General features: G+C 47.0%; 1 protein-coding gene across 4 annotated transcripts in view; it reads right to left on the reverse strand.

Moving 5' to 3' along the window:
- FBH1 (F-box DNA helicase 1) overlaps positions 1-17608 on the reverse strand; it is a 79191-nt gene that overhangs the window by 9929 nt on the left and 51654 nt on the right. For all 4 annotated transcript variants that reach the window (XM_029615504.1, XM_029615502.1, XM_029615503.1 and 1 more), the window contains 5 exons: positions 11493-11568; positions 9923-10120; positions 8950-9072; positions 8011-8117; positions 5838-5969 (listed from right to left, as the gene is read on the reverse strand). In XM_029615504.1, coding sequence (XP_029471364.1) covers positions 5838-5969; positions 8011-8117; positions 8950-9072; positions 9923-10120; positions 11493-11568 — 636 coding nt within the window. The remainder of the gene's footprint in view (positions 1-5837; positions 5970-8010; positions 8118-8949; positions 9073-9922; positions 10121-11492; positions 11569-17608) is intronic.

The following is a 17608-nucleotide window of genomic DNA, read 5'->3' on the forward strand; positions in this document are numbered from 1 at the left end:
TTTTTGGGTACTTGCCAGGTTCTTATGGCCTGGATTGGCCACTGTTGGAAACAGCATGCTGGGCTTGATGGACCCTTGGTCTGACCCAGTATGGCATTTTCTTATGTTCTTCCAAAGTTTGTATTGACTTTTCACGTGAACGTCCGTTGAGTTGCCTGCTTTTCCGAATCTGGATCAAAGTTCTCCGCATGCACGGGAACTGAAGTGTTTGGATGTCAGGTGAACGCTGCTGCGTTACTTGGAGGTCACTAACGACCTTCGCCTGTCAGATCATCTCTTTGTCTAGTGGAGCGGCCCCAAGAAAAGACATACAGCTTCCAAAACTACTATTGCTCGGTGGTTGAAGGAGGCAATTGCTTCAGCGTACCTATGTCACGAGTGAGCTGTTCCAGATGGTCTAAAAGCTCATTTGCTTCGTTCTCAGGCTGCGTCATGGGCAGAAAGTCAATTGATTTCACCCCAGGAAATCTGTAGGGCGGTGACTTGGAAATCTTTGCATACTTTTGCTCGGCATTACTGCTTGGATGTTGGGGCTCCAGCTTCTGAGAGTTTTGGTAGCGGTGTGCTTCGGGCGGGGCTTTCCAGGTCCCACTCCATTTAAGGCGGCTTGGGTACATTCCAGCAGTCTGGGCTGATCCGGGTACGTACAGGGAAAGGAAATTTGGTTCTTACCTGCTAATTTTCGTTCTTGTAGTACCACGGATCAGCCCAGACGCCCACCCAGTTCTGGATCCGCTCGACAGTTTTTTCATCCTCTTATTGTCCAGTTATATAGCAAGCTGAAGATTTCGCAAGTTCTCCAATTATTGTTGCGTATGGTTGATTTCTTACATTGGTTTAGCCATTTAAAATTTGGATTCTGTTACCAGTTCTATTCTGCTTTGATACTGATTATACTGAAGGGGGCTGCAGGTGGTACACCGTACTTACAGGGGTGCCCTTCAAGTTTTTCTCTGTCTCCATCTGCTGGAAGGGAGGCATAACCCAGCAGTCTGGGCTGATCCATGGTACTACAGGAACAAAAATTACCAGGTAAGAACCAATTTTCCTTTAAAGTAATGTTAAAAATAGAAGAGATGGACCTTAAGCCCAAGGATGTATCCTTAAAAAATTGCAAAGGCATAGGGTCCAATGGAGAGGTAGCAAGATCAAGTAACAGATCAATACCTGTAGATAAAGGTCAAATTAAAGTTGAGAAATTACTTTTGAAGGCAGTGATTAATGAAGATAAAGATAGAGAATCATTGGACTTATTGTAATAAAGTCTTTACAAATAGTGTTGATCTTGTTTAAAAAGAAACAAGCCAAACCATTAACAAAACAAGAGGAGTTGACTGGTGATAGAGGAACAGGCTGATTAGAAACAGAGCAATGATCTTAAATAATTGCTGAGGGCAGTTGCTGCTATCTTGATCTCGTTAGAGACATGTTTTGTTTATTTCTTCTACAGATAACACTTTGGCTTGATAATGTTTATTGGCAGTCAACAATTTAGTGATGCTCAGTTGATTTATGCTTATGCTTATCTCAGGCCAGGATAATGCCAAGGATGAAGAGAATGATGATGAAATATAAGCTTGGATATAGGAGCAACTTTATCCATGGCAGTAGTAAGTCTTATTCCAAATGTCAACTTGACATTCTAGTTAAGAGTATCAAACTCAAAAGGGAAAGAATTAAGCTCAGCAGCAAATAGATCCATATCTATATGCTTAAGGTTTCTGGAGGAAACTATTTCTGGATCTTGAGATAAGCTAGGTAGATCATGATTAAGACAGAAAGATCAAGGAGTGATCCATCCATAGAAATGTAGATGAAAAAAAATGGAACTTAAATTCAATATATCACTGTGGAGGAGAAGATGAGCTCCAAAGTGTGACCAGCTTCATGAGCAGGACAATTAACCCATTGGGTAAGACCCAAATCAATCAGAAGCCAAGAACAAAGTTTTTATCAGAAGGTCAAACTGGGTTGTCAGCATTTACATTGAAATCCCCCAAAATAATCAAATTCTGATGTGTACAAATATCAGCAATTAATTCCATTGTTTCTGACAGAGAATAAGAGTAGCCTCTGGGAAGTTAATAAATTAGGAAAAAGGTAAGAAACTGAAGAAAAAGAGTGGACCAGAAGACAGTCAACATATCTGAATGATCTTAATTCAAGTTTTTTAAGACCTAGGGCCTTATGATAAATAGTTACCCCTCCCCCCATGCCTCTACATTTATTAAAAAAATAGTAGGGGGCATGCTTGTGTTAGGCAGAAAGAATCACCATTTTTCAGCCATGTTTCAGTAAGGAACAGCATATGAATACTGTGTGAAGTGATCAAATCTTTGATATAAATGTATTTAGAACTAAGATCTCACATTTAATAGACCACAGGTAGTGGGAGAATTTGAAGACCACCAGAAGTACTAAGCAAAGACATTGAATTGAGATTAGCATGGGTAATGGAATAGGACGGTATGGACTAATGACAGAAGTCATCATAACGACCATTACCCTGAACAACAGGAGTAAGAGACATAAGGGAAATTACTAAGATAAGAACTTAGGAAAATTATAATACGACATCATTAGATCGTGAGAAATAGCCATAATTTAACAGAAACGTACAAATAAAAGATACAAACATATAACATAATAGAAACTCACAATGATTAATAGAAGAGCATAACAAGAGCAATATATAGAAACAGCTAACAGCTAACAAAAGTACAAAGTATACATGGAAAATAACTAGGTATTAGAAAAACAAAAACTTGATAAATAAAAGGTGAATATACAAATTAAAGAATATAGCATGCTAGAACAGTATATAAATAGTAAAGCTGATTACTTTTATTTTTTAAACAATCTTAACAAAGAATACAAGGAATAATGATAATTAGCAACTAGAGAAGCATATAAACAAGGAACAATAAAGGAGTATAAGAATTAGCAAAGTAATAGTTAACCTAAAATTAAAATGTATAACAATAAATAAGTACAACAGTATTTAATAAACATAAAACAGGAAAACAAGTAGCAGAAGAATACAATTTTAAATATATGAGAAAACCAATAATTAGTAAGGTAATCAATTAATATATTATAAAAACAAAACTTGAGAGTATAAGCAAGTAAAAATATAAAAGAGTAAGTAACAAGAAAAACAATAAGAGACAATGTAGTAGTCAAAGGAATAGAAGAAAATGATAGTATATTAAGGACTCACTCAGGGCTTGTGAGGGGGCTCACAAAGGGGCAGCAGGAGCCCCCTTTCACTTTCGCTCCTTCGGCACGCGATTTGCCCCCAGAGAAGTCCAACAACTTAGGGTCCCCTAAAACCCCTAGAAGCGATGTCGGGTCGGTTTAAATACCTCTCTCCTTGGGTTAACTTCTTGCTTCCCATTTATAAGCCTACTCAAGCCTTTAGATCTTCCGAGCGCGACGTATTGGAAGTACCCTCAGCTCGTACGCAGAGATGTGCGACAGGGGTCCCTGATTCTGCATGGATGCTTGAAGACCGTCAGTTCTTCAGGAAGGCGCTCTTATTCCTGCAGGGCTTTTTCATCAGAGTATCAGCAATTAGTCAGATGGGTACTTTGGTGTACGCCGAATTTTAGCATTTGGATGGTTTCTTACAGATATCATATTGATGGCACTACGGATGGCACTTTAACATCATTATGCAGCAGTTACTGTCACTGGTGCACTCTTGTGTTTTGTATTGTTATTTGATTATGTATATTCGCCCTCTGTTCCCCACAAAGGCATCACGCAGACTCACAGACACTCTGAATGCAGCAAAGGGATGGAGGAGGGCATTCAGCATTCGCCGGGGCAGTCAGAAGTGGAGCTAAGTACAGGATGCAGCATACAGATCAGCCACAGTTGCCCGCATCAAGCCAGCTGACATTTCTTGCCCTGGTGAAGCCCAGGAGGCTGTGGGTTCGGTTATGCAGTAACATTCCATTCACAATGTGCTATTTCTTTTGCACACCTTACCGCACACAAGTGCTCAAGGCATGGTACAGCACTACAAACATTAAGTTTCATAAATACAATCCAATAAAAGTTTGCACAAAAACATTAAAAAAAGTATAAAAACTACCATGAGAATTTAAACAAATAAAACCAAATCAATTACCACTGGAGAAACGACCCTTTCATGTGAGCACCAGCCAAGTTCCTTCCATTTAGAGCACATCAGGCTTGCCAGATATAGAAACTGAGAAAAGATAAGGACTGCTCGGTGCATGCAGTGTGCCCATTGAGTCGTCACAGGTCTCACTCCCCTCGATAAGAAGGATCCTTTGGCTTCTCTCCTAAGCAAGCTTAAAGTCTGCCTCTGTTTTGGTTCCTGTAACCTCCGCTGGACGTCTCTTCCAGGTGTCCACCTCCCTGTCAGGGAGAAGTATTTTCTCACATTTCCTTTTGAGCTTCCGGTCCCTTCAGCTTCGTATGACCACCGCTCGTCCTTAAGCTTTTCATTCTGTGGAAAATGCTAACTTCGGGAAAGTTTCTTGAAGCCTGCTAGGTATTTGAATGTTTTGCATTTCTTCTGTCTGCGAGGGAGGTCATCTTTAGCCCTTCAGTCTCTCTATGGCTGGCTTACAGTGCAGGTCATGCACCAGGTTGGCGAACCTCCTTATCAATGTCCTTTTATACCGCAGGTTGGGTACCGGAGACCTGTACAGGAATAATATTACTTCCCACTTCCTACTAGTGATACTGCTCTCTTTGTCCATCCAAGTTTGCTATTAGTTTTTCCAAATGCTCTGTCACACCTCGAGATCATCAGAGACGAAGACCCCTGTCAAGGTGATAGAAACATGATGGCAGAGAGAGACCATATGGCCCATCTAGTCGGCCCATCTGTCCAATTTATCTAGCCCTTACAATTCCCATTGCTCTGAGATCCCCCTGCTTTCCTGAATTCAGATAACGTTTTTTGCCTCCACTACTTCCTCCGGGAGGCTGTTCCAAGCATCTTTTTGACATCTCTGTAAAGAAATATTTCCTAAGGTTACTCCTGAGTCTACCCCCTTTCACCCTCATCTCTCGTTTGGTGACTGCTACTTCTTCCCCTCCAGAAACGTATTCGGCCTTTGGCCTCAGTAAGAATGCAGCAGAGCAGGTCAGTTAAGGACGCCAAGAACATGTTAAAGTTTCACCGTCTGCGACTGCAGTGATGCGCTAGAAGCTACGCAAGGCCAAGACCAGCAGAACACAGAGGGGTGCCAGGACAAGAAAATGTTAATGAAACGTTACATAATTATGTGGTCAGCGTGAAAGAAAATCTCTCTAAGGGGTAACTCAGAGGAAGGGAAACATTCCTGTCCATCTGTAGTGAATTATGCAGCGCTGTGGACAAACATCATTCCTTCCCAACCCCAAATGCGGCAGTTACTGGATCAGCACTTCTCTCCCCAATGGCACCTTTTTTTTTTTTTTTTTTTAACTCCAGAAGTAGAAAAAAAAAAAAAATCAAAACAGAACAAAAATGGAGTCTTAAAAATAACACCAAAACCAAGAAACGGGCAAGTGGATGCTATTAAAAAAAAAAAAAGAAAAAAAAAGGTGGAGAGCTAGCTCTGTTTAACTGTAAAATGATTCAGCCTATTCTACTGTGTTCCCTTAAAAAAAAAAAAAAAAAAAAAAAAAAAAAAAGCTTAATTAGGAAAAGTGACAGCAGTTTAGTTTGATTGATTTAACATACTGCCCTTTCTTAAAATCAGAGCGGTGCACCTCTAACCATCAATAAATACGTAAATCACATCTAAAATACAAAATCCCTAAACGCAGGAGCCCCGACGAGTCGGGCGTTAATGCGACAGGGAATTACTTACGTAGGTTATGGGCAGTTTCCTCATCAGCAGCCCAGGCTCCTCCGGCATGGCGTTGCTGCACTCCGTGACGGCACAGGTGAGTTTACCTTCTCTCAGCGGGCCGCCCGTCAGCTCCGGCCTTAGGAAATACTCCTGAAAGACAGACGGCAGGGCTTCCAGCGAGCTGAGGGATGGCGCGACACGAGGCGGCGCACATCACCTTTCAAGCACACCCACCCCCTCCCCCACCCATTGAAAGAGCCAGGCAGCCGGCGCCACGAATTTCCTCTCCCCTGAACTCAAGCGAAACCTTGCAACTGAGGAAAGAGGAGAGACGATGGGGCAACCGGAGGATTTCACTCAAGCGGCACACGTCAGACCTGTGGCCCGTGCGCTCAAGGGGGACACCAGAACGGTGCAAAACGGTAAAAGTCTGTTATCCAGTTCTTCCTCCTGCCACATTTTACGGGCCTGTACCTCTCCACCACCCTCAGCAGCACATTTGCCCCTTAACCCCCCCCCCCCCCCCCCCCCCCAATTTCTTTTTCCTCCTGCTCCATTGTGCATCCAAGCTCAGTCAGAATCAGGGCTGGGCTCTTCCTTCTCCGCTCCCTGTGGTTTCCCCCCTTATTTTCTCTTTCCCCTCCACCATTGGCGAGGGCCATGCGCCGCAGTTCCTCCCGGAATCCACCCATAAGCTGTCACTTAAGAAATGGCCACGATTCCCCCCCCCACACACACACATTGGTGGCTGTGAATGTGGCCTCCATAGCATCACTGGCTTCTCTAGACGGCATTCACTGGGAGGCAGGGAAGCCAAAAAAAAAGTGACATTTCCACAAACCACGGCCATCCTGGCAGCACGGTCCCCCCTGCCTTTAAATTGGCTGTAAAATATATTAAGAAAAAGCCCCAAGGGCCTTCTACACACAGTATTCAAGGTGCGGTCTCACCATGGAGCAATATAGAGGCATTATGACATTTTCCGTTTTATTCACCATTCCCTTCCTAATAATTCCTAACATTCTGTTTGCTTTTTTGACTGCCGCAGCAAACTGAGCCGATGATTTCAATGTGTTATCCACTATGATGCCTAGATCTTTTTCCTGGGTGGTAGCTCCTAATATGAAACCCAACATTGTGTAACTATAGCATGGGTTATTTTTCCCTATATGCATCACCTTGCACTTGTCCACATTAAATTTCATCTGCCATTTGGATGCCCAATATTACCTAATATTAGGAAAATATTAAATGAAAAAGATTACAATAAAGATCTGAACTATCAAAGTTAAAATTAGAGTGAAAAAGGGCCAGTTCATACGAGCACTCCTCCTTTGAGCTACTCATAACAAATAGTCGTTCAAAAAGTAATGACGACTGTACTCCAAAAGTCATTACAAAAGCTTTATTTAGATCAGACTAACTCATAAAAATTCAGCTACAGAATGAGCAGCTAGGATAATTTCACTAAATGTCTTCATTTTAAAAGCACTGATTTAAGTAACAGATTTGCCAATACAGCTCCTGCTTCAGCAGACAAACTGGCTTCTTCAGCAGGGAAACGTAGAACAAGAGGCAGATGTTTAGCTAGCAAACATCAAACAAGCTGAAAACCAGACTCAGGAAAAATCTCAGACAAAATCTCTTCATCTACTTTGCACTTGGCTTAGCAAAAAGGTCATGGAGACATGGTGCCAGGTCGTGGCGTGGGCGGCCAGGGAGCGGAAGACCAAACGGCATGGCAGGGCACAGGACCGCCACTAAGCCTACCAGATCTGCTCACCTCTCTCCCATTCTAACCTGCCATCTCTCAGGGTATGATACCTGCCTCCTGCCTACCTGAGCTTCAGCGTCTCACTCCAGTTTGATTGTTTTGCCAAAACGTTAAGTCCCACTTTTGCAGTGAGAGCACAGAGCTGCAAATCTGGAAACCCCAAATCGGATAACCCTTTGCCACCACTCCCCAAGCTCTCTGGAGCCCTGCCAATCATACCTTGCACTGTGCTGAGTAGAACGATGAATTTGCACATAATTCCAGAGGGCTATGGAATTCTATTTAGATGAAATCTTTCTTAGAAATCCAACACCATATCACCGCTGGGGAAAAAGTGAACTACACTGTATTTTTCTTCCGCACATTTGCTTCCCCTCCCTACATTACTAAAAACCCAGCTGTTTCCGTTAACCTTACCCCTGCCAACGTCAGAAGGTTCTCGATAGACTTGGTGATCATCAGATGTTTCTTAGCTCGAGTCACAGCCACATACAGCAAGTTCCACTCATCTTCCACATACAGATCTGCGGAAAGGAGGAAAGCACATGCGAGAAGATATGGTAAAAGCACATGCGAGAAGATATGGTAAAAGCACATGCGAGAAGATATGGTAACTTCTGCAAAGCATCAGTGCCGCAAAAGAAAACGGGAGTGGGGAAGGGGTTTATATTTCAATATCCTAAGTCAGCCCAGCGAGTCCTGCTCATCTCCCAACGTAGTATCTCATATTCAGAGGGAAAGACGTATTTGTCTGGTGTAGTGCGGGTGGCACTTTACAGAGTAATCAGCTTATGGAGACGCGAGCGCGTGCCTCAAACTGGTTAGTCTATACGGTGCCACCCCGCCTCGTGCCATCAAAGTGGTATTCGTTTCCGGAGAAAGCTGCCAAGTCTTTCCCTCCATTTTATATCCAGGGAGCCCCGCTGACAAGATTTTTACCCAAGAGCCTGGCATTTGACCTAGCTAACTTCAAAGTTGAATAGGCTGATATGTTTTCCAAAAGAAGGCGCAGCCCTTTAAAGGCCCCTTCCATGCAGAACACAGCTCCGTAACCCAAGGATTTGTTCCGGGTGCCACATGCCAGCTATTCTGTAACCACTGCCGGGCCGATGAGAAGCCACCCCAGGAGCGAGTGCCTTCAGATGCAGTCCACAGAGTAATTGTGCCACCATCGTGGAAGGGCAAAACAAACCACAGACGCGCACAAAATTTCACATTATGGAGAAAATCGTTTTTACAGAAAAGCATGTCTTCTCAGATTGCCTCACACTTCAACCCATCCAACCTTAGTTGCCGAAACACGGCGGCACGGACACTTTGTGTTGGGTGTGGTGCCGAGACCGCTCACTTCCTTACCAACTCTGAACGGAAGTCTCTGGAGATTGTGGCGGGCGCACGGGACTTTCACAAAATCATCCGACACGTGGACTGTCTCAAACTCCATGCCTTTGGCTTTGTGCACGGTGCCCAAAATATAATCTGCAGAAACACAACACACAGTCCCCCACCGCAGGGAGGAGGCATGGGCTCATGGTTAGAACAGGGTTCAAATCCCACCCCCCTCACCGACATTTCTTGTAACCTCGAGCAAGTCACTTTCTCTCTCGCTGCCTTGGATACCCACCAAGATTATGAGCTCTAGGAAAAGGGACTTATTCTGCCACTGTACAGTATTATTATTAGGTGAGTCACAGTACATCAGCACTAAAAACATTGGGACACAAAAAATCCAAGGTATGGAGAAGCGCCAGAAACAGCCGCAGTCACCCATTGTGCCCAAGGCTTGTGATGTGTAAAGGTCTAGCACAATGAGCAGACTCAACACATGGAAAAAAGCAGGCGATAAATGTCTGATGTATAGTTTAAACATGGCTGAAGCGAGTCTACTGTGCAACAGCTGGCTCCCTGCCCTGAGCTTTGGTCTCAGCTGCAGGAGCGCTACACAATGTATTTGGTGTCATGAAAGGGGCAAAGGAACCTCCCATTTCTGGAAAAGAACAGAACAAGAAACAGATTCAAAGCTGGACTTGAGGGAACTGAGAAAAGCAAAAAAAAAAACAAAACAAAACCTACCTGGACAGGAAGCACAAATGAGGACTCTCGTATCATCTCTCTGCTGGGATCTTTATCAAAGGCACGAGGAACAGAGTAAATTAAAAAAGAAGGAACCAGTGAAAGCACCTCTCCTAAGGGCCGAGCCCATCAGAAACAGAGCTGGCATTACCGAGGGCCTCAGCCCTCATGGATAAGCCAGGGTGTAGCGCCGAGGCGAGGGAGGGTAAGCACGATTATCATTGGTGGAAGACATGCAGTGTTTAGTGACCCCCACCTGCACACTCTGGGTCCTGCGTGTGACTGAAGCAGAGCCTGTTCACCAGCTCTGGGATTCGGATATTGTACTTCTCCACCACCGCTATTTTAGCCTCCAGCTCCTTGTCCTCGGCATTGGCTGCATATTGCTTTAAAGCGCCAAAGCCGCCATGGTTCACCCACATTTTGATGAAGACGTCCTTGATGAAGAGGCATTCTGTGCAGGGAAGAGAACAGAGTCACCCGGTGATGCCGTGAGGTTTAAACAGCGACGTGCTGCTGGAGGGAAGAGCCTAGATAAAGGGAGGGGGGGGGGGTGTGGGGATCTATCTATTTCTAAACCTTCTGTTAATATGTGAACCGGTATGATGTCTCCACTAATACCGGTATATAAAAGTTTCTAAATAAATAAATAAATAAATCTAAGCCACTGTCCGGCCACAGCAGCGGGGAGGGGCGGACTCCTCGCTAGGAACCGGTTGTGCTATTTCTTCATCGGTGTTGTGCTTGAAGGTCGTGGGGGAGGCCGACTTGGCTAGACCAAGGGCTCAGTGGCCGGGCTGAGCCATGCTACACAGGAGATCCCGAAGCTGGTCATGGCTTCTGCCCCTTGAGCCATGCAGAGAAGCTCCTGGCCAGGGATGGGAGAGTTGAAGTCACTGCGAGAAATTGACTCTTACTGACCAGGTTCAGGACTGTCGCTATGGAGGCTGGGCCAGAAGAGTTTGGTGTGGTGAGTGTGTGTGTGTGTGTGGTGTGGTGTGGTGTGGTGAGTGTGTGTGGTGTGGTGTGGTGTGGTGTGGTGGGGTGTGGTGAGGTGTGGTGGGGTGTGGTGTGTGTGTGTGGTGGTGTGTGTGTGTGGTGGTGTGTGGGTGTGGTGGTGTGTGGGTGTGGTGGTGTGGTGTGAGGTGTGGTGTGGTGTGGTGTGTGTGGGGGGGAGAGAGAACAAGAATGTTAAAGCTGGGAATAAAAGCTCACGGAAATCCAACCTCAGTAAGGGCTGGGCCTAGTTCACATAAGCTGCAAACCCAAAAGGAAGGAAATGTCAGGCCAAACAATAAATAAATATAATTTTTTTTAGGGAGAGGAGGGGCAGAGGAAAGAGGGAGCCTATGTTGGTGCTGCCCTCATATAATGCAGCGTGCGTGCGTACGTGGACGGAGGTGCTGCCCTCATATAATGCAGCGTGCGCGCGTACGTGGACGGAGGTGCTGCCCTCATATAATGCAGCGTGCGCGCGTACGTGGACGGAGGTGCTGCCCTCATATAATGCTGCGTGCGCGCGTACGTGGACGGAGGTGCTGCCCTCATATAATGCAGCGTGCGCGCGTACGTGGACGGAGGTGCTGCCCTCATATAATGCAGCGTGCGTGCGTACGTGGACGGAGGTGCTGCCCTCATATAATGCAGCGTGCGTGCGTACGTGGACGGAGGACTCTCTGCTAGAAGGCAGCACCGCTGCAGATTCCCAGTACCTCAGTGCGGGCTGGGGAGGTGGAGAATCGTTTCGGTGCCGATTCCCAGGCTGTGGGTGTGGGGAGGGATTGGGTGTCTCTATGCAAGAGCGTGCGCGTGAGGAGGGAACTCACGCCTTTTCCTTTCCTCTTCAGGCTGGAGGAGAATCCAAATATCCTGAATTCGGTCTAGTCCAAAGTTTTTCGGTCCCTGGAAGATAAAAAAGGGTGGAAGTGGACCTGTGCTCAGAGTTGCCTAGAAGTATTTACCAGGAGCAGCCGCAGTGAATAACGAAGGCTGCGAGGAGGTGAGCAGCTGCGGTCTTGGGACCCTGCGTGCGGCGCGTTGATTGCCCAGGGTCCTCTCTACCATATGAACTCGTGTCATAACTTTCGAAGGTGGGGATGCAGGAAATACACAGGAGCACTAGGGGACCCCAAAAGCAATTTTTGTTTTTTAAATAATTGACTAGAATCTCTTGACAGATTATAATCAAAGCGAATGGTTGAGCACAGGCTAACACTGCACAATTTAAAGGGACAGGAAACTTTTTTTTTGTTTTTTGGGAGGTTGGCCGTTTCCTTCTCTTCCTTTCAAGTTTCCACCAGGGACCACAGCACCGTCGGCCTTCGCCTGCAACAACTGCCCAACCTTTCACCCCCCCCTTTTCCACCCCTCCCAGGTAGCTCGGTTGTCATGGTGATAACCCTGGTTAGGTGCCACAGATGGAACTGCCCTTCGGAGACAGATACAGAGGCGCCCCCCCCTGAGAACGGCCAGCGATGGCTGGGACTCTCGCCACAACCCCCCCCCCCCGCTGTTGCAAGCCCCAGCAGGTCCGGCTTGGGAACAGACCCCAGATTCTCCTGCAGAGCAACGCGGGGGGCTCAAGAAAATACCGCACGTGTATCCCCCCATGCACAGCAGAACACACAAGCACGTTTTAAAGGTATCTGTAAAAGTAACCGGAAAACAGGGCTTCAAGCAATATTATTGTTTAACCACACTCCCCCCATTGAGCAATGAGTTAAAATGAGAACCTGAATGTAACCCTCCCCAGGCTGATCCTTCGTTCCTTCTCCATGTGCAGTGTGCATCTCACGTTAGGCACAGCTTGTGCTCATGCAGGGGATGTGTTTTCCCAGAATGGGCTGTAACTGTGCTGCACACCCAATTCTGCCCAACGTGGGCTGTTCAGCTGTAATTGGCAGCTTCTGTTATTTTGACTGCAATTATTATAAAAGTATCATGCAAGCCCAGAAAGTAAGAGTTAAGATCGCAATCCTTCAGTGAAGTACGATGGCGACCTCCCCCCTTGGAGCTACGGCGGATCCTCGATTCTTTCAGACAACCTTGCCAGAGCAGCACTGTGCTCCATGCGACCAGAAAGGAAGTGTTGGAAGGGACCACCGGGAACATCTGTGTCCTAGGTGTAAGCCAGATGGACTCGGGACCAATGGGTTGTGCTCCCCTGCCAGCAGATGGAGACGGAGTCGGGTTTCAAAGCTGACATCACCCTAGATGCAGCCCTGCAGTGACCTCAGCCCTTCAGTATTTCTCAGTCTCCAGCAGATGTAAACATGCTTTCCCTATGGGGATTGCTGTAGCTTTTGGAAGAAGAAATTCTACTTTTAAATTGGAGAAAAGATTGAACCTCCACTCTCCTGCAGTGATACCTAAGGGAAAATTGGTTCTTACCTGCTAATTTTCGTTCCTGTAGTAAGTACCACAGATCAGTCCAGACTCCTGGGTTTTGCCTCCCCTCCAGTAGATGGAGACAGAGATTTTTTAATGGACTCCGTCCTATAAACCTGAGGTGCCACCTAGAGTCTGTCAGTATTACACTGTATCCAAGCAGAAAAATTAAACTTAGCTTCTACTATAAACAAACTCCCCTCGAAGAGCAGAGGGAATGAAAATCTTGCAACTCAATGAACGAAATTATGTCCATATTCTTTTCCCGTAAAGGAGGACATATGACCTCCCAACAATCTATAACTAGCAGAAAAAATAATTGAGTAACTACCGGCCGAGCGGACTCTGGACCGATCTGTGGTACTACAGGAACGAAAATTAGCAGGTAAGAACCAATTTTCCTTTCCCTGTACGTACCTGGATCAGTGGAGACTCTTGGGATGTACCAAAGCTTCCCTAACTAGGGTGGGACAGAGAGTCCCGCTCAGAGTACACTGGCCCCGAAGGAACCGGGCTCTGGTGCCCGGACATCCAGACAGTAGTGCCTGGAAAAAGTGTGTGTAGATTTCCAGGTAGCTGTCCTACAAATGTCCTGCAGGAAACCTGTTGACATTCCGCCCACGAGGCCGCCTCGTCGAATGCGCTCGAAGACCAACTGGACTCGGACAGCCCTGTACCAGGTATGCCGAAACAATGGCCTCCTTTAGCCAGCACGCGATAGTGGCCCTCGAAGCTTTATGACCCCTCTGGGGTCCACGCCACGGAACGAACAGATGATCCGAGAGACGGAAACCGTTGGTGACCTCCAAGTAACGCAACAACACCCTCTTGACATCCAGCTTTCTTAAATCCTTAGATTCTGGAGTAGAAAAACCCAGGCCTGCGAAGGAAGGGAGTTCCACTGACTGATTCAAATGAAAAGAGGACAACACTTTCGGCAGAAAGGAGGGAACTGTTCTTAAGGAAACTCCTGCTTCAGAAATTCGTAAGAAGGGCTCCCTGCATGATAAGGCCTGCAATTCTGAAACACACCTCACAGAAGAGATAGCCACATGGAAAACGACCTTCAACGTCAAATCTTTCAAAGTAGCACACTTCAACGGCTCAAAAGGCGCATTAGAAAGGGCGCGGAGTACTAAATTCAGCTTCCACAAAGGACAGGGGTTCCGAACTGGGGGACGCAGATGCTTAGCCCTACGCAGGAACCTAATGACATCAGGATGGGATGCTAGATTAACACCTTGTACTTTCCCCCAAAAACAACCAAGGGCTGATACCTGAGCTCTAAGGGAATTAAAAGCTAATCCCTTAAGCTAGCCCTACTTGTAAAAAGGCCAGGACATCTGCAACCGAAGCCCTAGATGGCTCCAACCCGTGGTCTAGACACCAGGACTCAAAAATGCCCCGAACTCTCATGTACGCTATGGAGGTGGAAGTCTTACGGGAATGTAATAGCGTGGCAATCACGGCATTCGAGTAACCCTTGCTCCTTAATATCCACCTCTCAAAAGCCATGCCACTAGACAAAAGCGATTTACCTCTCTGAAACAAACTGGTCCTTGGTGCAGGAGATTTGGGGAGGGCTGAAACCTCAGCGGACTGTTGACCGCTAGATTTAGAAGATTTGCAAACCATGGGCACCTCGGCCACTCTGGCGCCACGAGGATCACGTCGCTCGGATGAGTTTCAATGCGGCGCAGAACTTTACCTACTAATGGGCACGGCGGAAACACATACAGTAGAATGTCCTTTGGCCAGGGAAGGACCAGAGCATCCACCCCTTCTGCTCCTGGTTCCCATCGGCTGAAAAATAGAGGTGCCTTGGCATTGCGATACGTCGCCATCAGGTCCATGGAAGGCCTGGTCCAGCGGTTGCAGAGAAGATGAAAGGCCTTCTCTGAGAGCTCCCACTCTCCCAGGTCCAACTGTTTGCAGCTGAGGAAATCGGCCTGCACATTGTCCACCCCGGTGATGTGAGAGGCCGCTATCCTGTACAAGTGTTGCTCCACCCAGTTGATTAAAAGCTGAGCTTCTGTCGCCACATGACGACTCTTGGTTCCGCCCTTCTGAATGATGTAAGGCCACCGTTGTCGCATTGCTGGAGAGGATTCTGACTGATCGGCCCTCCATTAAAGGAAGGAGGTCTTGCAGAGCCAACCGGACTGCCTTGGTTTCCAACTGATTGATCGACCAGGACGACTCCGTCCTTGTCCATTGACCTTGTACCGCTCTCCCTCGACAGACTGCTCCCCAACCTGAGAAGCTGGCATCGGTGGTTACCACTATCCAAGAGGGAATTTCCAAATCCGCTCCTCGATGCAAATTTTCCGGGCATAGACACCACAGCAGACTGGAGCTCGCCAAATCAGTCAGGGGTAGGCGAAGATGAAATTGTTCGGAGAGCGGATTCCATCTATAGAGTAAGACAGACTGAAGAGGATGCATATACGCAAAGGCCCAAGGTACCAGATTGAGCGTGGAGGCTATCGAACCCAGGACCTGCAAATAATCCCAGGCTCTTGGACAAGGTATGGACCGCAAAGACTCCACCTGAGATAGAAACTTGGCTATTCTCTCCTCAATAAGAAAGACTTTCCCCAGGAGCGTGTCGAACCGAGCACCCAGAAATTCCAAGGACTGGGAAGGACCTAGCTAGCTCTTGTCTGGATTGATAACCCAACAAGCTGAGCAGCTGCAGCACCCTCAAATGCCTTTCGGCAAAGATCTTCCGACTTCGCTCGAATCAGCCAATCATCCAGGTATGGGTGTATGAGGATCCCCTCTTTTCACAGGGCCGCTGCTACCATTAGCAATGGTTACATGGAATAGACTTAGTTTTTGGGTACTTGCCATGTTCTTATGGCCTGGATTGGCCACTGTTGGAAACAGGATGCTGGGCTTGATGGACCCTTGGTCTGACCCAGTATGGCATTTTCTTATGTTCTTAGTGAACACTCTGAGCGCTGTCGCCAAACGGGAATGCACAGAATTGGAAATTATGGCCAAGGATTGCAAACCGCAGATATTTCTGATGATTCGGGTGGATGGGTATGTGCAAGTATACTTCTGTCAGGTCTAGAGACGCCAGGAATTCTCTTTTGTGAACAGAGGATACCACAGAGTGAAGAGTTTCCATGCAAAATCGGGGCACTTTTAGATTTCGATTGACTCTCTTCAAGTCGAGGATGGGATGGAAGGTTCCCTTCCTTCTTGGGTACCAAGAAGTAGATGGAAAAGCGTCTGCGCCCGAGTTCTCCTGCGGGTTCTGGAACTATTGCCCCTAGATCCAGCAAGCGCCGTATGGTGTCCCGCACTGCCTGATGCTTTTGGTGGTAAGAGCACGGGGAAACCAGATAGTGCTTCCGGAGTGGCCGAGCAAAATCTAAGGCGTAACAGTGTTCTATTACATTTAGGACCCACTGATCCGAGGTCAAGTTGGTCCACGCCTCTAGAAAAAGAGATAGCCTTCCTCCTATTCTTGGAATGGAGGAGTGAACCAGCCTCGCTTCATTGCGCAGACTTGATGTTTCCATGAGTCTGAGGGGTTCCGCCATCTCTGGGAGCCGTCTGCCTCGAAAGGACTGGTTCCAAGAATGTTGACGGTTGTGACCCTGGCGAGAAGAAGATCCTGATGACCATGAAGAGCGGAAACGGCGATTCCCCCAGAATCTTGACCGCTGGGGGAAAGATCCCATGGCCCTGGGCTTGTCCTCCGGCAACTTAGGGACTTTATTCTCTCCCAGAGATTTAATCAAGTCTTCCAATTGCTGGCTAAAAGCAGTCTTCCCTTGAGGGCAAGGAGCCCAGCTGAGTTTTTGAAGAAACATCCGTAGACCAATTCCTAAGCCAGAGGAGCCTGCGGGCGGAGTCAGCCGAAACCATGGTTCTGCCCGAAGTATGCAGCAAGTCATAGAAAGCATCTGCACTGTAAGCTACCGCAGTCTCCAGGCGACCAGCCTGAACCGCTTCTGCGTCAGAAAGGGATGCCACGATTGTAGGTGTTGCACCCAGCAGAGGCTGGCCATCAGTGCGAAACTGCTGCACATAGCAGCCCGGACTCCGAGAGCCAAGACTTAAAAAATCTTCTTAAGCTGCAGCTCTAATTTGCAATCTTGTAAATCCTTAAGGGCCATGGCTCCCGTTACTGGGATGGTGGTCTTTTTTGTGACAGCTGAAACCACTGCATCCACTTTTGGCACCTTGAGGATGTCCAAAGCGTCCTCTGGTAACGGATACAATTTGTCCATGGCCCGACTGACCTTCAAGCCCAAGTCCGAGTGTCCCATTCCCGGAACAAGAGGTCTGTAACTGACAAATGGAAAGGAAAAGAACGAGCTGGACCCCTAAGTCAGACCATGACCAGGTCCACAGCTCACATCTGCGAATCTTCTTGAGGTATATCAATCCCCAACTCTTCCAAAAAAGCCAGGATGAGAGGGCCCAATTCATTCTTTCGGAACAAGCGCATTACCATCGGATCATCCCCCTCGACCATCGGTGTGCCTGTCTGTTTGGGAGACTGCAGTTGACCCTCCTGATCCGAATCCGGACCTGT

This window comes from Rhinatrema bivittatum, chromosome 9, assembly GCF_901001135.1.
Source record: "Rhinatrema bivittatum chromosome 9, aRhiBiv1.1, whole genome shotgun sequence".
Lineage (NCBI taxonomy): Eukaryota > Metazoa > Chordata > Amphibia > Gymnophiona > Rhinatrematidae > Rhinatrema > Rhinatrema bivittatum.